This window comes from Belonocnema kinseyi, chromosome 8 (genome assembly GCF_010883055.1).
Source record: "Belonocnema kinseyi isolate 2016_QV_RU_SX_M_011 chromosome 8, B_treatae_v1, whole genome shotgun sequence".
Classification (NCBI taxonomy): domain Eukaryota; kingdom Metazoa; phylum Arthropoda; class Insecta; order Hymenoptera; family Cynipidae; genus Belonocnema; species Belonocnema kinseyi.
Genome location: NC_046664.1, coordinates 96,701,442 through 96,720,021, shown reverse-complemented (window position 1 = coordinate 96,720,021; position 18,580 = coordinate 96,701,442). Strand labels below are relative to the sequence as shown.

At 32.5% G+C, this 18,580-nt stretch overlaps 1 protein-coding gene across 1 annotated transcript in view; it reads left to right on the top strand.

Moving 5' to 3' along the window:
• The window catches only part of LOC117177916 (Down syndrome cell adhesion molecule-like protein Dscam2), a 273,718-nt gene that overhangs the window by 212,207 nt on the left and 42,931 nt on the right, over nucleotides 1-18,580 (top strand). Inside the window, exons 6-7 of the mRNA XM_033369016.1 lie at nucleotides 6,894-7,055; nucleotides 7,136-7,419. Coding sequence (XP_033224907.1) covers nucleotides 6,894-7,055; nucleotides 7,136-7,419 — 446 coding nt within the window. The remainder of the gene's footprint in view (nucleotides 1-6,893; nucleotides 7,056-7,135; nucleotides 7,420-18,580) is intronic.

The window sequence follows — 18,580 nt, the reverse complement described above, 5'->3', positions numbered from 1 at the left end:
CGCCAATTAGCACAAATGGTAAGTTCCGACAGTGCCTACAAGTGTGCCTACTGGCCGCTAAATGGCAATACCGGTTTCATATGTATACACCTGGTATTAATTGAGACGTGCACAGTTGGACGCTACTGAAAATTCCTATATAGGTAGCATTACCGCCGAAGTAATTAGAGGAGCGATCAAGCCCTACCGCGACGTCAACGCGGGAACATCATCAGGCAGGGATATCATATATTTAAAAAAAATGTAATTTGTTTGAATAATTGTTTTTTTCACAGTTGGCTTTTTTCCAACAGAATCAAAATTAAATTTGCATATATTTTAAACGTATTCGATACATCAGTTGTATTATTTTACAAACCGTTATTTGTGAAAGCAATATGACCTGAAACTGCGACATCAGGTAATGTTGTTCTTATGTATACTCACTACATAACGTTTTATTTGACAAAATAACAGTCATCGCAAAAACACATAAAACCTTTCAAGAAAACATAGAGAAGAAATCGAAATCTTAAAACACCCTAATAGCATCAATAGGGACCATGGATATAATACCAATCCGATTTGGATTTTCATCCTCCAGGATTAAAAAAAAGACTTGATTGACCAATCAGGTTCGAACAGTCCCCACGATGGGGCGATCTGGCCAATCACAGGTATAGTAGAGAGTATACATAAGAACAGCGTTTCCTGATAATTCAGTTTACGGTCAACCCTGAGTAAGTGAACTGCAATGTTCACGACACGTCGGCAAAATTCGTAGTTTCTTAGACGATTGGAACCCGAAATATCTCTTTTTATCAAAATAAATCATCGTAAAAGCATTATATCTATTACAAATTTCATTTTTCATTTTCAGAATTATTTGCACAATTATTTATTGCATATTTCAAATATTTCATATTTTTACTTTAGAAAAGTTCAATCTTTTCCTAGTGAATTTTTAGTCTGCTTTGAATTTTTTTTAGTATATTGCATGTCTTGAGATATTAGCTTCATTATTTAACCAATTACCTATACAGGGAAAACTTCTCAGACAACATTAACTGTTTAAACCATTCATGAACATAAAACTAAAACCTTAATTTTCATTCTGTTAGAAAAACCGACTTTATAAGAAAAAACAACTACTTCACAATATCAATCATTATTTCACAAGACCAACAATAATAATTTTTGGCAAAAAAAAGCGAGATTAATATGCTCAAAGGCGTAGGCTTCGTGCACGAGTGACATTCTTTGATTTGGAGGTACTTTTCAGGGGGCCGCACAGTAGGCTGGATTACATAAGAAATCTGCAAAATTAAACAAATGCGCATACCCAAAAGTTAGGAGGTGATTGTTAAGTTTTTAAACTTGCTAATTTTAAATCTTCAATCGAAATTTCAAAAAAATGGCAGAATGGAAGTAACTTTTTGTATCACAAAAATGCATCCGATTTTTGTAGAAATAAGGTAAACTTGCTGTTTGGGAAAGACTTATTTAAAATCTCTAATAAAAATGTTGGAAAAGAAAATGGCTAACCGGAAGTATTCTTTTACTCACCTGCCCGGTACTACGCGCATGACAAACGTGCCTAGCATAGAACAGCAAAAGGTTTTCGGCTTCCAAAGGCAGGTCTGCAGCACTTCGCAGTAAGTTTCTATCGATTTCGAAGCTTGATAATATTTTCAATACCCTACAATGTTAATAAAAGTTTGAGATCTCGCGCGGTCATAACTATTTTGATACTTTTTTTATGTTATTAGATTGCCACGCATGCTTGGAAATTCTCACAGCGCGGCTTCCATATATGAACACATCGCCAACTGTAGTTTGGTGATTATGAATTCTCTTTTGTAATTGCTCTTTCAGCTTGAACGAAAAATTTTCATCATCTATCTCATGCTTCGCTCTCGATTTTGTACGCGATTTTTGCCGCGACTGTACTTCGGACCGTGCGCGCATCGACTGGATTTGATAGAGGGCGCTTCTAGCTAACGAACGAGCGGCTGGTAAGTTGTCTCCGAGCACTTGGAGAGTCAGGACAGGCATTTTCACGCGACGTGTTTCTGTGAGTGGTGCAAGCCGAAAATGCAGCGTTCGTTAGAGCAGAGGTACGCGATTAAATTATGTGTGAAACTCGATAAATATGCGACAGAGACGTTTGGTATGATCAAGCAGGCTTACCCAGAGGTTGCTTTAGCAAGAAGTGGTGTGTTTCGGTGGCACCAGGCCTTTTTGGAAGGCCAGGAAGAGGTCGCCGACGAAGACCGTGCTGGAAGACCTTCGACTTCGACAAACACCGACAATGTGACTCGTGTGCGCAAAGTATTGAACTCAGACCGTCGACTGAGTATTCGCTTAATTGTCCAGATGTTAAATTTATCAAACGAAGGATCAATCGGGTCCGACAAGACGTCGCAGCCGACTGGAAGTTGCGCCACGACAACGCCAACGCCCCGGTTCACGCCGCCTTTTTTGTGAACAGCTACCTGACCAAGGCCGGCATCCCAACGCTTCCGCAACCGCCCTGTAGCCCGGATGTGCCCCCCCCCCCAGACTTTTTTTGTTTCCTCGCCTGAAAAGGCCGATGAAAGGCAAGTATTTTGAGACGACAGAGGGGATCCAAGCAGCATGCACCGCGGCTCTCAAGGCTATTCCGGAGAATGGCTTCCGTGACGCCTTCAATGCTTGGAAATCGCGCTGGCAGCGCTGCATCGACGCAGAAGGAGCCTATTTTAAAATTTTTTAAAGAATTGTAACGAATGGCTCAATAAATTTTTTTAAATCAACTCAGTTCTATTACTTTCCGGACAAACCCTGTATTTCTGTACCTCCAGCTGCTACATTTTATTTTTTATGATTGCTAATACTTGCTTATTATTTTGCACAAATTTTTTGTTTCACAATTCATAATATACATTGGTATTGAAACATACGTATTTTCATTATCTTTTTTTTATAATCAAAAAAAAGTACGCATCCTATAAAAAAAACAAGTTCGTCATTAAACATTTTATTGCAACTCGTATCTTTTTTCGAGCAATTTCATTTTTTTATTTACGATGCTATTTTTACGATTTTTAAAGGAAAAATACACATCCTAGCGTAAAATGGTTCTTAGTAAATTTGTAGATATAATTTAGACGAAAAATTTTCTTAAATAAAATCTTATCTTAGCTTTTATCTTTTTCTCAATGTTAATTTTTTTTCTATTTTTCACGATTAAAAGAATATTTATTAGAGACCAATAATAAATTTGTAGATCTCTTTTAGTGCAGAATTTTGGTTAAAACATAATTTTTCGTAACTTGCGTAGTTTGAAAATCATTATTTATCTATTTCTATGTTAATCTTGTAAAGCATTCAAAAGGCAACATTTCTCTTGTCTTGACGTTTTTCTATATCATGCGTTATTTGGCTTAACATTTTTATTTTATTTTGGTTTTTTGAATTTTGTAAGTACTATAACTCTGGTCATTTTTACATTCTCATCAGAGAAGGTATTAGATTTGCGTAAAATTTGACCCCCCCTCCTCCCATTTTTTGTCAAATGTCCACGTTTCGAGACCCGCTGAATCCGAAAAACAGGTTTTTACTAATGTGTATGTCTGTCTGTGAACACGATAACTTAAAAAAATTGATCTATTAGATTGCCCTTTGGTACACTCGTTTAGTGTCCTAGACTAAAGGTCAAGTTCGTTAGCCAGCCATTTTGGATGAAAATTCCAAAATTGGGCACATTTTGAATATTTTTGAGACCACTTTTTTCAAAATTCAAAAATTCTCTGTACGGTTATTCATAGTATTAAAAAATTCTAATAATTTATTCTCATGACTTTTTCAAAAAAATCAAAAATTACCAGAGTTATAGCATTAAAGAAAAATGTTGCTTTTTGAATGCCCTACAAGATCATCATAACAACTTTTTGAATTTTCTTGAAAAATCAAAGATTCAAATTTTGATTAATATGAATAACAGTAAGGAAATTTTTAATTCTTAAACAAGGGGTCTGAAAAATTGTCAAAATGCGCTCACTTTTAATTTTTATCCAAAATGGCTGGCTAAAGAATTTGACTTTCAATTTAAAATACTAAAAGTGTATACCAAAGGCCAATCTAATCTATTAATTCTTTCGAAAGTTATCATGCTAACAGAATAAAAATCCAGAGACACACAGGCATACACATTCGGAAAAACATATTTTTCTTATTCAGGGGGACTTAAAACGTGGAAAATTGAGAAAAACGGGTCGGGGGTCAAATTTTACGCAAATCAAATGTCTTCTATGATGAGAAGGTAATGAATTCATATAAAATTAACCCATTAAGGCCCATGCAAAAACTGGATGGGGTAGCAACAAACTAACTATGCCATCCTTTGCATAATCAAAAAATAAAATGTTCATATTTTTTCTTTTGTCATTTGCAATTGTTTATGATAAGTCTATATAAGACTCCTTTGTCAGAATTCAATTTGTTAGTGTAAAGTAGGAATAAATAATCATATGAAAAAGAGAGGTTTTTTCTTTTTTCATTTGCAATTTTTTACAATAAATTATTTAAACAAATTACTTGAGAAATTATTATTTTGGAAAACTGACTGCAGCAATCTGTTCAACGGAAAAAATAGGTACAAAAATTTATACTTTTGAGTACTCTTAGAATAAAACAATACAAATAATTGGAATTACTATGTTCACTTTCTGCTTGAGTCTTGACATTTAGTCACTCCCTTTCCATATGATTGTTTATTCCTACTTTACACTAACAAATTGAATTCTGACAAAAAAGTCTTAAATAGGTTTTCTTTGTAATGTTACTCGTATAATCTTTTACTGCAGTCAGTTTTTCAAAATAATAATTTTTCAAGTAATTCGTTTCAATAATTTATTGCAAACAATTGCAAATGACTAAAGAAAAAATACGTATATTTTATTTTTTGACTATGCAAAGGATGGCGTAGTTAGTTTGTTGCCTCCTCATCCAGTTTTTTCAAGGACCTTAATGGGTTTCTACATACCTTCAACATTATCGGCCATTTAACCGTTTTGAAATGGGCAGCGATGAACAAAAATATTTCACTTCATGCGACTCGAATATTAGGTTAGGTTCGGTCTGCCGTCAGTTGAACAATTCAAAGGGTAGAAACGGTCCTACTGGCAATTCCTATATAGGTTCCTATATAGGACTGTACCTAATAAGGTACCTAATGGTACGTATGTAATGTTACGTACCTAGTGATACCTAAAGGTACGTACGTCCCCAGGCCCCCCTGGAGGACCAAAAAAACTTCTGCGCAGCCGCAGATGCCATAGGATACTACTGCGCTTCTGGATTAGGTCCAATACAGGAAATTATCTAGGATCCTATATAGTCTTATACAGAAACCTGTACAAGATCCTACATATTTGTAGAAATTGTAGATTGTAGAAATACCTACACGGAGAGAAATTTCGGGAGATCAATTCACGCCACTGCTTCTTGGTTTTATCACTCTTTGGCGCGAGAACTAAGACCTCGAAATCCTTGCTTTTAAAACTTGGGTCTCGAAGTTTAAGGCATTAGGCCACGCTCCTTTGCTCTCAATTCTCAAATTGTATGCTTTTAGATCATAGAATCTGAGACTTTAAAGCACGTAAAAATTGTAGCTCTAAAACCTCGCGCTTTCGTGAATTAATCTCTTGAAATTTCTCTCATTGTATTGTATGAAATACAGTTCATAAAAATTTAACATGAAAACATTCATTTTTGGGTTTTTGCTATTTTGATATTAAAGGTAGGAAGCTCATATGATTGATACATCGATTATTTCGCTAGAAAGTGCTCTATAACTTCTATTACTCTCCCGTGACATTTTCTCAAACCTACAGAAGTTATTCCAAAACCCCCAAAAAGTTATTTTCTACCATGAATTTTACATGACACATTTCGAGTAACCACCTGTTAAAATTATAATTTCAAAAATAAATATATATGATTTTTTAAATTTTAAACTGAATTGTAAGGCTCCTTACTCAAAAGCACGAAATCGAGTTCAGAAAGAACAAGAAGGTGATTCGTAGGGAACCGAAGACGAGCCCGAAGGTCGAGTCGTTATGAACTGAAGACGAACTAAAGGGTGAGCGTTGTTCCTTCACAGAAGTGAGGCATTGTCATTCTTTCGCACGAGTATAGAACTCCGTTTTTACACCCGCACAAACACGAAAAGAGCCTGATACCAATGAACCTGAAACCACCTTTTCCAATCGGCGATGTAGTTTAAAGAAAATCAGTAAATCCGTCTGTACAACCGCCTACGAATTATTTTCTCTCGTTAACGCCAAACTTTTAAGTCTGATCGGGTTTTAACTTGTGAGAGAACTTCCATTTAAAGAGAAATTCTCCAGTGGATCAAAGTTCATTACTAGGAGTTTGGCAAATCGAAAGAGAGATTGGTGGAAATGAACGAGGTCGCTCTAGGAAGCAAGAAAGAGGTGAGGGTTTTAGATTGTGCAAACTCTAGAGAGGAAACGTGCCTTTATCGCAACTGTCAGTAAGTCGAAAAGGCGAATGAAACGGAAAATTTCAGGGATAAAGTCTCGCAGATAGGGCTTTCCGTCGATTTCAGGTCAGCTACACGAGTTGGTGTTCTGAAAGCTTATGAAATTGAACCGCCTCTCTTTGCTCATAGGCTAGATTGCCTCTCGGTCCATTGAAAAATTACTTGAGAATGCTACACATCTCTTCAGCGATCTTCCTTGAAACTTAATATGGTGGGATGAAGTTGGGGTTAAATATAAAATTCCTTTAGCTGAAGGGGCTGAAAATTAAATCTTTTTAATGAAAAATATAAGTTTTCATGTTTCGAATAGAAGTATGTATCTTTGATGACGAACCTTCTCGCTAATTGAACATTTTGTTGTTTTCAGATGGTATGCTCAAACTGGGGCTGAACCTATGTTGGTACTTCCTGGACCCAGAACTAGATTACTTGGGCCTGTTTTGGCGATTGAAGCTGTGACTTTGGAAGATAATGGAGTTTATCGTTGTACAGCTGCCAATCCTGGTGGTGAAGCTAGTGCAGAATTAAGGTACAATAAAATTTTTTTTTAATCCGATAGATATTCTCTTTTGTGAGTAACTATCAAATCTATATGAAATTATTTTGTAGACTGGTAGTAACTGCACCTTTGCACGTAGAAGTGACCCCTGCCCTTTTGAGCGTCCACTTAGGAGGAAATGCAGAGTTTAGATGTGAAGTTGGCACCCATCCTCAGGCTGGACCGCATTTTGTTACGTGGTACAAAGATGGTAGACAACTTCCAGGCACTGGAAGACAGTCAGAGTTACTGAGGCTAAATGGCATTGGTCGAGAAGATAGAGGAATGTATCAATGCATTGTCAGAAGGTCTGAAGGTGACACGGCTCAGGCATCTGCAGAGTTACAACTTGGGGGTAAGTTTCTGTAACTTAATTATAACAAATTTTAACATTGTCGTTCAACTTTCCAAAAGTTCGACATTTTTTACGAAAATGTGCTTTTTGGATATAACATTCTTGTTAAATCAAAGACAATTACTCTATATACGTGTCTCATCTTCTTTTTTAATAGCCTAACCTCTTGCCTTCTTTTGAAACCTTTTTCTGATCTACTTTCTCTTAATAAAAGTTTTTGAGTGAAGTCAAATAACAAAATACTTTTTTAAAGAAAAAGCCCTTAAATAAAACTATTTTCCACTTTTTTTAGCACCAAAGTTTTTTTACTTATTTAACTTTTTGTGTTAAGATTAGAAGTGATATTTCTTATAATGATTATTGTTTATTTATAAAGAAAAATATACCTATTTCCATTTTATGGAACTTTCAACAAATATCTTGTGTTACAGTGCGATACCGCAACAATAAATCTTTAGTTGACCGGAACGAAAAAATTTTTTGAATGAAAACCTTTTTATTCTTATTCAGCCTCCTCAAATCTCGGTAGCAAGTTTTTTTTATTGAAAAATAGATTTTTAGTCACTATCCAAAGACGATGTTTAAAACCTATGAAATTTCAACTTTAAAAATTTTTTAATGATTTACTTGAAATTGTCTAACTTTTTGTAATCAAACTCATTTCTGCACAATTTAGCCACTTAATATATCAGGAGTAAGCTTTTGATTTGTGTCAACAAAAGTAGCATTTTTTATCATGATTCACAGCCAAGTTGTTCCTCTCACTTTGAGATTATAAACTTCGAAACTCTGTTTCTCAGAATTGGCTTCGGATAGGAGATAAAATTTTATTTGATCTTTAAATAGTGATTTCGATTTCACAGAATGCTATTTCGCTCTCTTCAAAAATGCCAAGTTTGTTGGTTATCTACTTATGTACTACAACCCTTCAATTGTCGATTATCTGGTCTAGTAAAACGCTCTTTTATCGACGACAATCCATTTTTACAAATGAAGGATGGCAATACAGAACTAAATAGCCAACATTTTTTCAAAAATGGATTGATGGCATGATAAATTCTTAAAAAGTCAAATACACCTTGTGGTAAAAAAATGGTCTGAATTCTAATTTTTTAATATAGAAATGCGAAAGAAACTTACTTTAAATTCGAGTAAAAATTTAAGCATGGTAATATTTTTTGTCTTCCCTTTGCGATATTTCTTAAAATTATAATTTCTTAATAAAAAAATATAAAATTCTTAACCTTATAGTCCTTTCGCACCGAAAATCGCTTATCTCAATGCAATTGTCACATTCAATTTTTATTTCCTCATAAAATAAGCATTTGCTTGTATCAAACATTTTTTATTTTTAATTAGCTTCCCCATATGTCGGAAGTAAGTTTTAAATTTTGTGGACAATTGAAAATTCGATTTTTGAACGTTACGGAAACCCGATTTTCGATCCCTTAGAAATTTTAACCTTAAAACTCTTGGTCGAGGTACTCGGATTTGGCCAATTTTTTTAGATGAAAGTTTCTTAACTCTTATTCAGATGCTCAATATCTCGGGAGTAAGTTTATATTTTTTATTCAAACTTAGGATTATATTTTTTAAATCAATCTAGCATATATTTTGTATACATTTTTGCTAACCTCATTTGTTTTTAGCAACAGAAAACGGTATATTTTTAGTGATTTTGGACGGAAACATTTCTTAAATGAAACTGATGAGGCTTAAGTTGATAAAAGCGAGAAGTGTTCCTTTGTTCATTTGTAAACACGAATTATGCTCAATAAATGAGCATTTTACTAGAATAGACCAGATGATCGACAATTTTTCGCCCACCTCTAAAAAATGGTATCATTGTTTACATTTCCTTTAATAACAAAATTGATATTTGAAATACAACCGAGTTTAATAAATGAAGGATGTAACGTGTTACAGCAGCATTAATTTTACAGCTACTATGTTCTAAACGGTTATGAGGTCTTGGAAAATTTGAAAGATACATTGTAGCGAGTACATTGATTAAATAATAGGATTATGCCCAGTCGTTGTTATTATAGTACGCTAGCAGTCTTGCGCGCGCCTATTTGTCTTTTTATGAAAAAGAATAAATTAAAAGCCTATCTTTTCTATGTTATACATATATTATGAATGTTACACAATATTAGTATAAAATAATAGAAGACACCAGGTGATGAGTTCTTTATCTGAAACTGTAATTACCCTTTTATAGTAGGATTTCAACGAATTTTATATTCTTTTGTAGAAAATGAAATTGAACTATTTTAATCCAAATGAGCTTTTTTATTAAAAAATAATTTATCACAATTTTTGTAAATCAATTTATCAAAATTTTTGAACACTTATTATAATATTCAATGCCCTTATAGGTAGAAAAACACATGTAATAAGCTTGATGCCACTTGGTAAACTGTTCTCTGAAAATCTTGGTTATGCCTGCCCAATATTAGTTCATATTTTCAGTGTCATAACATTTTTAGTAATAACTGTTTCATTATTCCGATTTATAAAAAATCATTACACTTCTTTCATAAATAACGCGATATATGATTACTGTACGAATTTTGATTACAAGAGTAGATAAATCCTTACAAAGTTGGAAAAGATTAGATTATTGAACGCATATTTCTTCCAATTGTCGAATATCGGGCTTAATTAAGTCTCCTACTTTTCCCTGGACTTTTCACATTAAAGTTCATGAAAAACATGAATATTTTGTTTCAAATTAAACTAATAATTATTATATTTCAAATTACATTGAAATTAATGAAATTTTGCATTAAAAATAACACTTTCAACAAATAAATACTTGAAAACTTATCTTGTGGGGTGAAGGTGCTGTAAAAAATGTGGTTTTTGTTGGTAGATGGAGGGTAAAGGTGTCATAACTGTTTTACAGAAAAATAGTCTTTTGACTTAAAAGTTTAAGAAGTGGGACAAATTTTGTTATTTGCTAACTAACAATTCTTTATTTAAGATTCGTTTTTCTAGTTGAAAAATTCATAATTGTAGTTAAAAATTCATCTCTTTGGTTAAATATTTACTGTTTTTTTTCGTAAATAAACTAATTTTTGGTGTGAAAAAGTAACTATGCTACTTTTGGTTTAAATTCGAATCTTTTATAGAAAATTAATCTTTATGATTGAAAATTCGTTTCCTTATTTTTACAATGCATATCTTGGCAGCATCTGCATTTGTTGAAATATCAAATATTACATTTTCTATCGAAAATCCATATTTGCATTTTAAAAATTCAACTACTTTGTTGAAAATTTACATACTGGTTCGAAAATTCTAATCTGGTTAAAAATTTAAATATTTTGTTGAAAATATTTTCTTTTTGTTTTAAGATGTCCACCACTACATTTCCATTGAGAATTCTTTTTTTTTTAATGCAACCCTTTTTGGTTAAAGATTAATATTCTTCGTTTGAAAATATGGCCATTCAGTTTAAAAAGTATATTTTTAGGTTAAAAATTTAACTATTCAGTTAAAAGTTAAACTATTCGGTTGTAAATGCAAATCTTTCATTAAAAAGCCAAATTTTTAACAAAACCGTTTACACTGAAAATGAAAAAGTTTAATTTTCAGTTTAGAAAAATTAACAAATTTGCAATCAAATAGTTACTTTTTCATCCAAAAACATAACATTTTAACAAAATGGCTAAACTTTTAAATAATTAGATAAATTTTCAACCAAAAACTAAAAAATATGATTATTTTAAAACAACAGCAGCTGAATTGAACCAAAAAATGCATTTCAAGAACATTTTTAAATTTTTAGCCAGAGATTAATTTTTAACTAAAATAATTAATCTTCAACCAAAAAAATTAATTTGTAAAAGGTCGTTTATCCTTAAAACAATCAGAGAAAGGTTCAACAAAAGAGATTAATTTTCAACCAAAGAAAGAAAGAATTTTCAACAAAAGAATTAAATTTGCAACTAAAATTATGAATCTTCAACCCAAAAAATATCCTTTTTTACTCAGTTAGTTTAACATTCAACCAAGTAGTCGAATGCAAACAAAAAAGACAAATTTTAAACAAAATAGTTGAATTTTCAACTAAAAGGGATACATTTTTATTGTGTTCATATTTAGTAAGAAAATAAAGTTTCTCCCCAAACAGATGAGTTTTTAACCAAGAAACAATTCTAGTCAAGATAGAAAAAAAATTCAACTAAATTGTTGAACATTTTCAACAAACAAATTTTTTAAAAACTGTTCCGTTATAGTTTAAAAATCAAGTAATTGGTTGAAAATTCGTCTTTTTTGTAGAACATGAATCTTATTGGTTAAAAATTAATCTTTTAAACATGGAATTTTTTTTATAACGAAAAAATAGTTTTCTTAAAATTTAATCTCAAAACAATATATTTCACTTCCAGATCGATTCAGCGACTTAAAGTGCAGAATCTGCTTAATGTTAAATGGATTCGATCTCCTTTAAAATAGTTTTTATGACACTGTTTTTTTAAAATTAATTTTGTTTTTAACATAAAATTCAACTATGATATTTTTGGTATAAAATTAATTTTTGTGATTAAAGTGTAATCTTTTTTAGTTAAAAATTTAAGTAATTGTTTAAAAATGTATGGATTTTGTTAAAAATTCGTATTTTTTAGTAGAAAATTAATCGTCCTGTTTGAACATTGTTCTTACTGATTTAGAATTCCACAATTTTTCTGACAATTCTTTTTTTTTCAAAATTAATTTATCGAAGTGAAAATTTAACTTTCCATTTTTGGTTAAAAATTTATTGATATTTTTCATTGCAATCTGTTTGGGTAGAGAACTCAGTTTTTTTTTAATTGCACTTCTTTAACTTGAAAATTGTTTATTAACTAAAAACTGCACTATCCCATTTTTCGATGAATATCAAGTTCATAATTGAAGCTTCATATTTTTCAGTTTAAAACGAACCTTTTTGATTGAAAATTCAACTATTTTCTTGAAGTTTTTTTTTTTTTTTAATTAATTTCTATAATGGTAAAATCTACTCATATTACTTTTGGTTAAAAAGATGTTTTTTAGATGAAATCATATATTTGTTTGAAACTTTTTAGATTTTGTAGAAAATTCGTAATTTTTGGTAGAAAAGTAATATTCTTAGTTGAAAATTAATATTTTTCATTAAGGATTCAGTTATTTAAAAAAAATTCCTTTTCAAATGGTCAAAAACCAATTTCTTTAAAAGAAATAACAATTCGGACACAAATAAAATAAATTATAACAACATAAACCTCTATACAATAAATGTTAATTCTATAGTATCTTACGTTAGGAGATACAACCTTTAAGACACAATAAAAAAATACAACCTGGATATTGCACTAATAAGCGAAACCAAGTTAAATTCACGACACAAAATTAAGTTTGAAAACTACACAATTCTAAGAAACGATAGAATAGATAACAGAGGAGGTGGTTATCGAAACAACCATTATCAGGAACCCATTCCAAAATCACCAAAACTTATACATAATTAGTGCTTAAACAGCAGACCACACTAGAAGTAATTTTGCCAAAGACTTGAACCTTATCTTTAATGAACTTAAACTTTACAACTCGGAAAATTGGTATTTACTAGCAGGAGATTTAAATGCCCGTTACTTTGATTGGCAAGATGCTCAGCAAAATCCCAGGGATTTATACTTAATTAATTTGGTAAAAAATAACGATTTACAGTTCAGAATAAAATTGCTAGGACCGTTCGAACCCACGTATCCCAGCGGAAAATCATACCTAGTTATACCTGCATGATAACAGGATCAAGGTGAACAATTTGATTAATCACAGACTAAAAGTAATCCCTTATGATAACGATCATAAAGGAATAAATACTGTTTTTTTTTCTTTAACGGCATAGATAACCTTATTTTAGAACCAGCCCTAAACACCCACCGATTAAACTTTAACAAGACAGATTGGGAGGAATTCCAAAAGCACTTCAGCCAATTTAACGCGATCCTACCGGAAAGCAGAAATCTCAGTAACGAAGAGATAGACACTCAAATAAACTTACTTGATCGACTTATCATGGAGGCCCAACAAACTTGCACGCCCAGTTATAAGAATTTTGATTTCGTAAAAAGATATTAATGTCCCAGAATAAAAAAATTCCGGAACATTAAAAATCATTTGTTATCAAAAATACACAGTCTAAAAAAAACCCTGACCCGTTTTTGCGACACAAAACCTGCCAATAATTTTACGTACGAAGATGAAGAGGATTACTTTTGTAACATTAATAAACTTGAAAACATTTTTAAAAATCATAACAACAAAAGATTATCTGGAACGAACGGAATCCCAAACGTTTCAATTAGGAACTTACCTACTAATATTTTGCATAAATATAATATAATTTTTAACAATATGTTGAATAACCACCATTTTCCGGATAAATTGAAAACTGCCAGAGTCAAAGCACTAAAAAAGAAAGGCAAAGATGACAAGCTACTAGGAAGCTATAGACCAATAAATCTCTTGCCAAATATGAGCAAAATATTTCAAATAGTACTCAATCAATCCATTCAACAACATTGCAAAAAAACGACATAATCCCTGATACGCAATTTGGATTTAGGTACAAACACTCAACAAAACACGCGATTAGTAAATTTGTGTCCGATGTCTGTTGGGCTCTAAACGACAAACAATTTGTCGCGGCCTATCTTATCGACCTCAAAAAAGCTTTCGATAATGTTTGGCTGAATGGCCTATTTTTTAGACTAATAAAGAAGGAGTTTCTGAAACACCTTAACAAATCTCATAGAACGCCTTACACGGAAAGAAATATTTGTATTCGAGATCGAAGATCTGAAGTTCATAAAAAGTATTGCAAAGTATGGAAAGATTTCAAAATAAAAACAAGCGAAAATGGAAACCAATACCTAGTACACAAAAGGGTAGTAAAATACTTGGGAGATCACCTTGACGATCGGCTAAGACACAATGATCACGTTAAAGAAGCTCTGGAAAAACGGAAAAAGGCCTACTTTAACGCCAAGCATCTATTTCATTCTAAGCATTTAGGCTCTAAAGTTAAAATTCTATGCTATGTGTTGCTCATAAGGCCCATATTGACGTACGGATGCCAGGTCTGGTTCAACGTAGCGCCTTCCACCATGGAAAAACTAAGGGTCTTCGAAAGAAATTGTCTCAGAGCCTGCCTGAAAATGTACAAAACTCCCGAGTCAAATTATCGACGACACTATTCCAATAAAAAATTATGCGATCGCGCTAATATACCACGTATAAGCAAATTTTATACTGAAATGAACCAGGAACAACATCGCAAGTGCAGCATGTAACACTGAAAATCCCCTAATATCGGGGCCTTATTATCCCAATCCTGGTTATCATGAAAAAGCGATATTGAAAGGTTATATAACTCCAGAATCATTCACACTTTGTACACGGTAGCGTTTATTGGTAAAAATATACAGCATAAATTTATCACAAAAGAAGCAAAGTTCATTTCATACAGATACAGGTTGTACATTATTTGATTCAACACAAACTTTTCGATTCTTTTTTTCAAAGTAAGAGTTTTTTTGATTGAACACGCAAATTAAAATATGAATATCACACGAGGTAGTATTCTACACAAAAATTTATTGCAATCTATTTGGCAAGAATTATTATACACGTCATAAGAATACATTTTATCATTTTCAATAACTATTAATATTCGATCAAAATGTACAATTTATTACGGCGTGTAGAATAGTCTGTGCTAATAAGTTTTTAAAAAATAGTTTATAATTTTATGTTATTTATAATTTACTTCTCGTATTTGAGCAAAAAGCTCTTACGTTGAATAAAACAAACGGTAAAAAAAGTGTCGTCAATAAAATAAATAAATAATTATTATTTATTACAACAAGTTGAGCTCTGGTGGTATTTGGAATTGCACAACCTTCCTCCTTTACGACATTTACATATCTTCGTTTTGCAATTACATCGACAATTACATTTATTGTATCCTTGTCCACCACCAATCAACGATAATCTCGAACATTCTCTAAGTGATATTGTCTTGTTTGATGTGTCATTTTCAGTTATAAACTGTTCCTTGTAAATGGCAAATTGGTTTCGAGCGTAAAACTGATTTAGTACACCATGTTTTGTAGCCAACTTGTACAAACCATCTTCGCTTTTTTCCAAAATGATGGCTAGAATTTTCCTGGAGTCGCTTCTTCCTCTATCTAAATCCGGAACAGAAACTCGAACAGTTTCTCCTAAATTAGCAGGTGAAAATTTAGCGTTTGATGCAGCAACCATTTTTTAAGTTTGTTTTTCTTAGTTGAATCTAACAACTTTTCGCCTCTTACGAACTTGTTGTATTTTTTCTTCAAAGGGATTCGATACAGTTCCATCGAGATTTGCATTTATGATCAAGTCGACTCAGACATTACGTTAATCACATCAGTTTATGGCGAATTTGAACGATACTCTGACGATTGCGGTTGATGTTGACCTTCTTTCTCTTCTGTGTCGTTTTGGTCTCTTTGTATTATGTATTGCAGTTCCTCTTGAGTATGTAATGTCAATAACACGTCAGGCGTCAAACTAGTAGCCAATCCACCCTTGGCTTTGCAGCCATTCATGGCTTCATAAGGAATGCACTTTATTGCTGAAAAAACATGCTCTGTTCTTCATAAATTGAACAAATCGCAGTCCTTCTGCCCATCTAGTCGTGTTATTATTTTCTTTTTGCCAACACGATAGCATATTTTCAATGTCTTTGTTTGCTCTTTCAACGGGCCCTTGTCTTTGGGAGTGCCTCGGCTTTCCGTGAATAATTTTGAGCTCTGGCCACAAGCTGTAAGTTTCTTCGATGATTTTTGCACAGAACTCCATCCCATTGTCCGATTGTAGAAAAGACGGTGCACCAAACGTCGAGATGATATCCAAGAAATGGTAAGCAACAAGATCAGCTTTTTTACACATTAAAGGGCGTAGTTGAACAAACTTTGTAAGGTGATCTTGGTACACCATTATAAACTTGAAAATTGTATCAGGCTGAGATTGCATATCTAATAAATCTACTTGGCATTTTGAATTCATTTCTGTGCTTATGATAGGTTTTACTACTACCCCTTTTCTAGGTATCCTGAGTTTACCTTGACAAATTTCACAAAGATTCAGATATGCCATAATTACTTCCTTAGTAATGTTTTTGTATTTATCATTTAAAATATTTCTCATTCAGTCTCTACCACCATGACCAATAGAGTTATGCGTATCATGCAGTATAACGAATAATTCCTCTGTATGTGCATAAAATCGAATCTTTTTGTCGTTTTCATTAGCAGGAACGATCAACTTCTTTAATACTAAATTCAGCGACGTCATATCGACGTAGAAGTTGATAATCTTGAGGACATTTCTTATACTTACAACTTTTCTTTATTTTCACATCTTCAATAGTTTTTAAATTGTCATCTTTGGTAAGTTGAAAACTATTTTCGCCTTGAGCTGATAGTAGTTCTTTTATACTTTCATCAAACTTTTGGTTCATTTAAATTATCGATAGTTTCATTTTTCAGTCTATTACCTGATGAAATAAATTTCGAAACATTAAAAATGCATTGATACGTGAGTGAGCATAAAAGTTCAAAGTTAAAAATCATTATAAACCTCTCAAAAATTAGCAGCACGAAAAAGAAAAGGCGAATAAAATTTTTCAAGGTAAACTTTGCGAAAAAAATACAGTACAACTCAGCAGCAGCAAGTCACGCCGAGTACCAACGATAGTCCGACGAGTGAGCGATTTTCAAACACATTGTTTACTTGACTCTGATTAATACTCCCCTCTCCCATCCTCCTTGTTTACATCATACACTCTCCTATTACACCGAAAATTTGATGCATTTTCGTATTCCGCGCTGATATCGATTAAAGTTAAATTACAACCTGGCTGTTCATATTTTATGTAAGTATACTATTATCTGCCAAAAGAAACTTACGCTTCATGTATTATCATAAAGTCAACAATTTGTTTTGCAAAGAATTATGTTGTAAACATTTGTTACGAATGATATATATGGGGCATTATTCCTCAACTTCCCCAACTCAAAAAGTCATGTTTTTCGATTGTCTCTAAATTCTGGGAATATGTTCGCCTACCCAACAGTAGTTAATCCACAAACTTATAGACCAGGATTACCAACCCTCCCCAAGTGAGGGGGGGGTTGAATTTTCAACCCCAATGCCTGCAGGGGTAGTTTCAAACGCCTGTAACTTCCTTTCTAATTACGCAATTTAAAATTTTTATGAGGGTTTTGGAAAGTGCTTTTCACACGCTTTCATCCTATTTTATTATTTATGAAAAAAAAATTGTTTAAACAATTCTTTCAATAAATTAATTGTTTATTTAACTTTTTTCGCAATTTAGTCATCTACGATTTTTTTTAAATAGTCTCAAAAGAAAGCTTGACTTTTTTACTATGAAAAATGTCTAATAAGAAAATGGACAAATTGAAATTCATTGAGTTACAGAGCCGGTTGTAGAGGGAGTCCTCGCGCTCGCACTCGGGCGTTATGCGGCAGCATACCGCGGAACACTTTTCAAGTATGCCATTTTTTTGTATTACTCACATTGATCCAAAATTGGATGAAGTCATCGGAAAAAACTATTCACTTAATCGAAAATATTGATTAATTGAGCGGTTGGTTGCAAGAACGGCTTACTTGTATTTTCAGAAGTCACTTGCTCTTCATTTGTTCTCCACGAAATTATGTGCAAAACAAAAGAAACACAAGTGACTTCTAAAAATACAAGCAAGCTTTTCTTGCATCCAACTACTCAATTGTTAATACAAAGTTATGAATTACATTATTCTAAAAACACGGGTAATTTACTTGTTCTGTGATACAAACTACATCTTTTATACTGCTGCGAATTGAATCTGTATTCATATAATATCTATGTTACTGACGTGGTTTAAGGAAAGAATGTCGAGCTTCAGAATTTGACTGCTACATGGCTGCCTAGAAACTTCTTTCTCACAAGAAAGAAAATCGTTTTAGTTTATATGAACTGAATACGTTCTGTTGATTTTGTTTTCTATTCATTCTGTACCCGAAGCTCAGATGACTTTATAATAGATATTTTTATGTTGCTCTGCTTGCTTAAATTAGG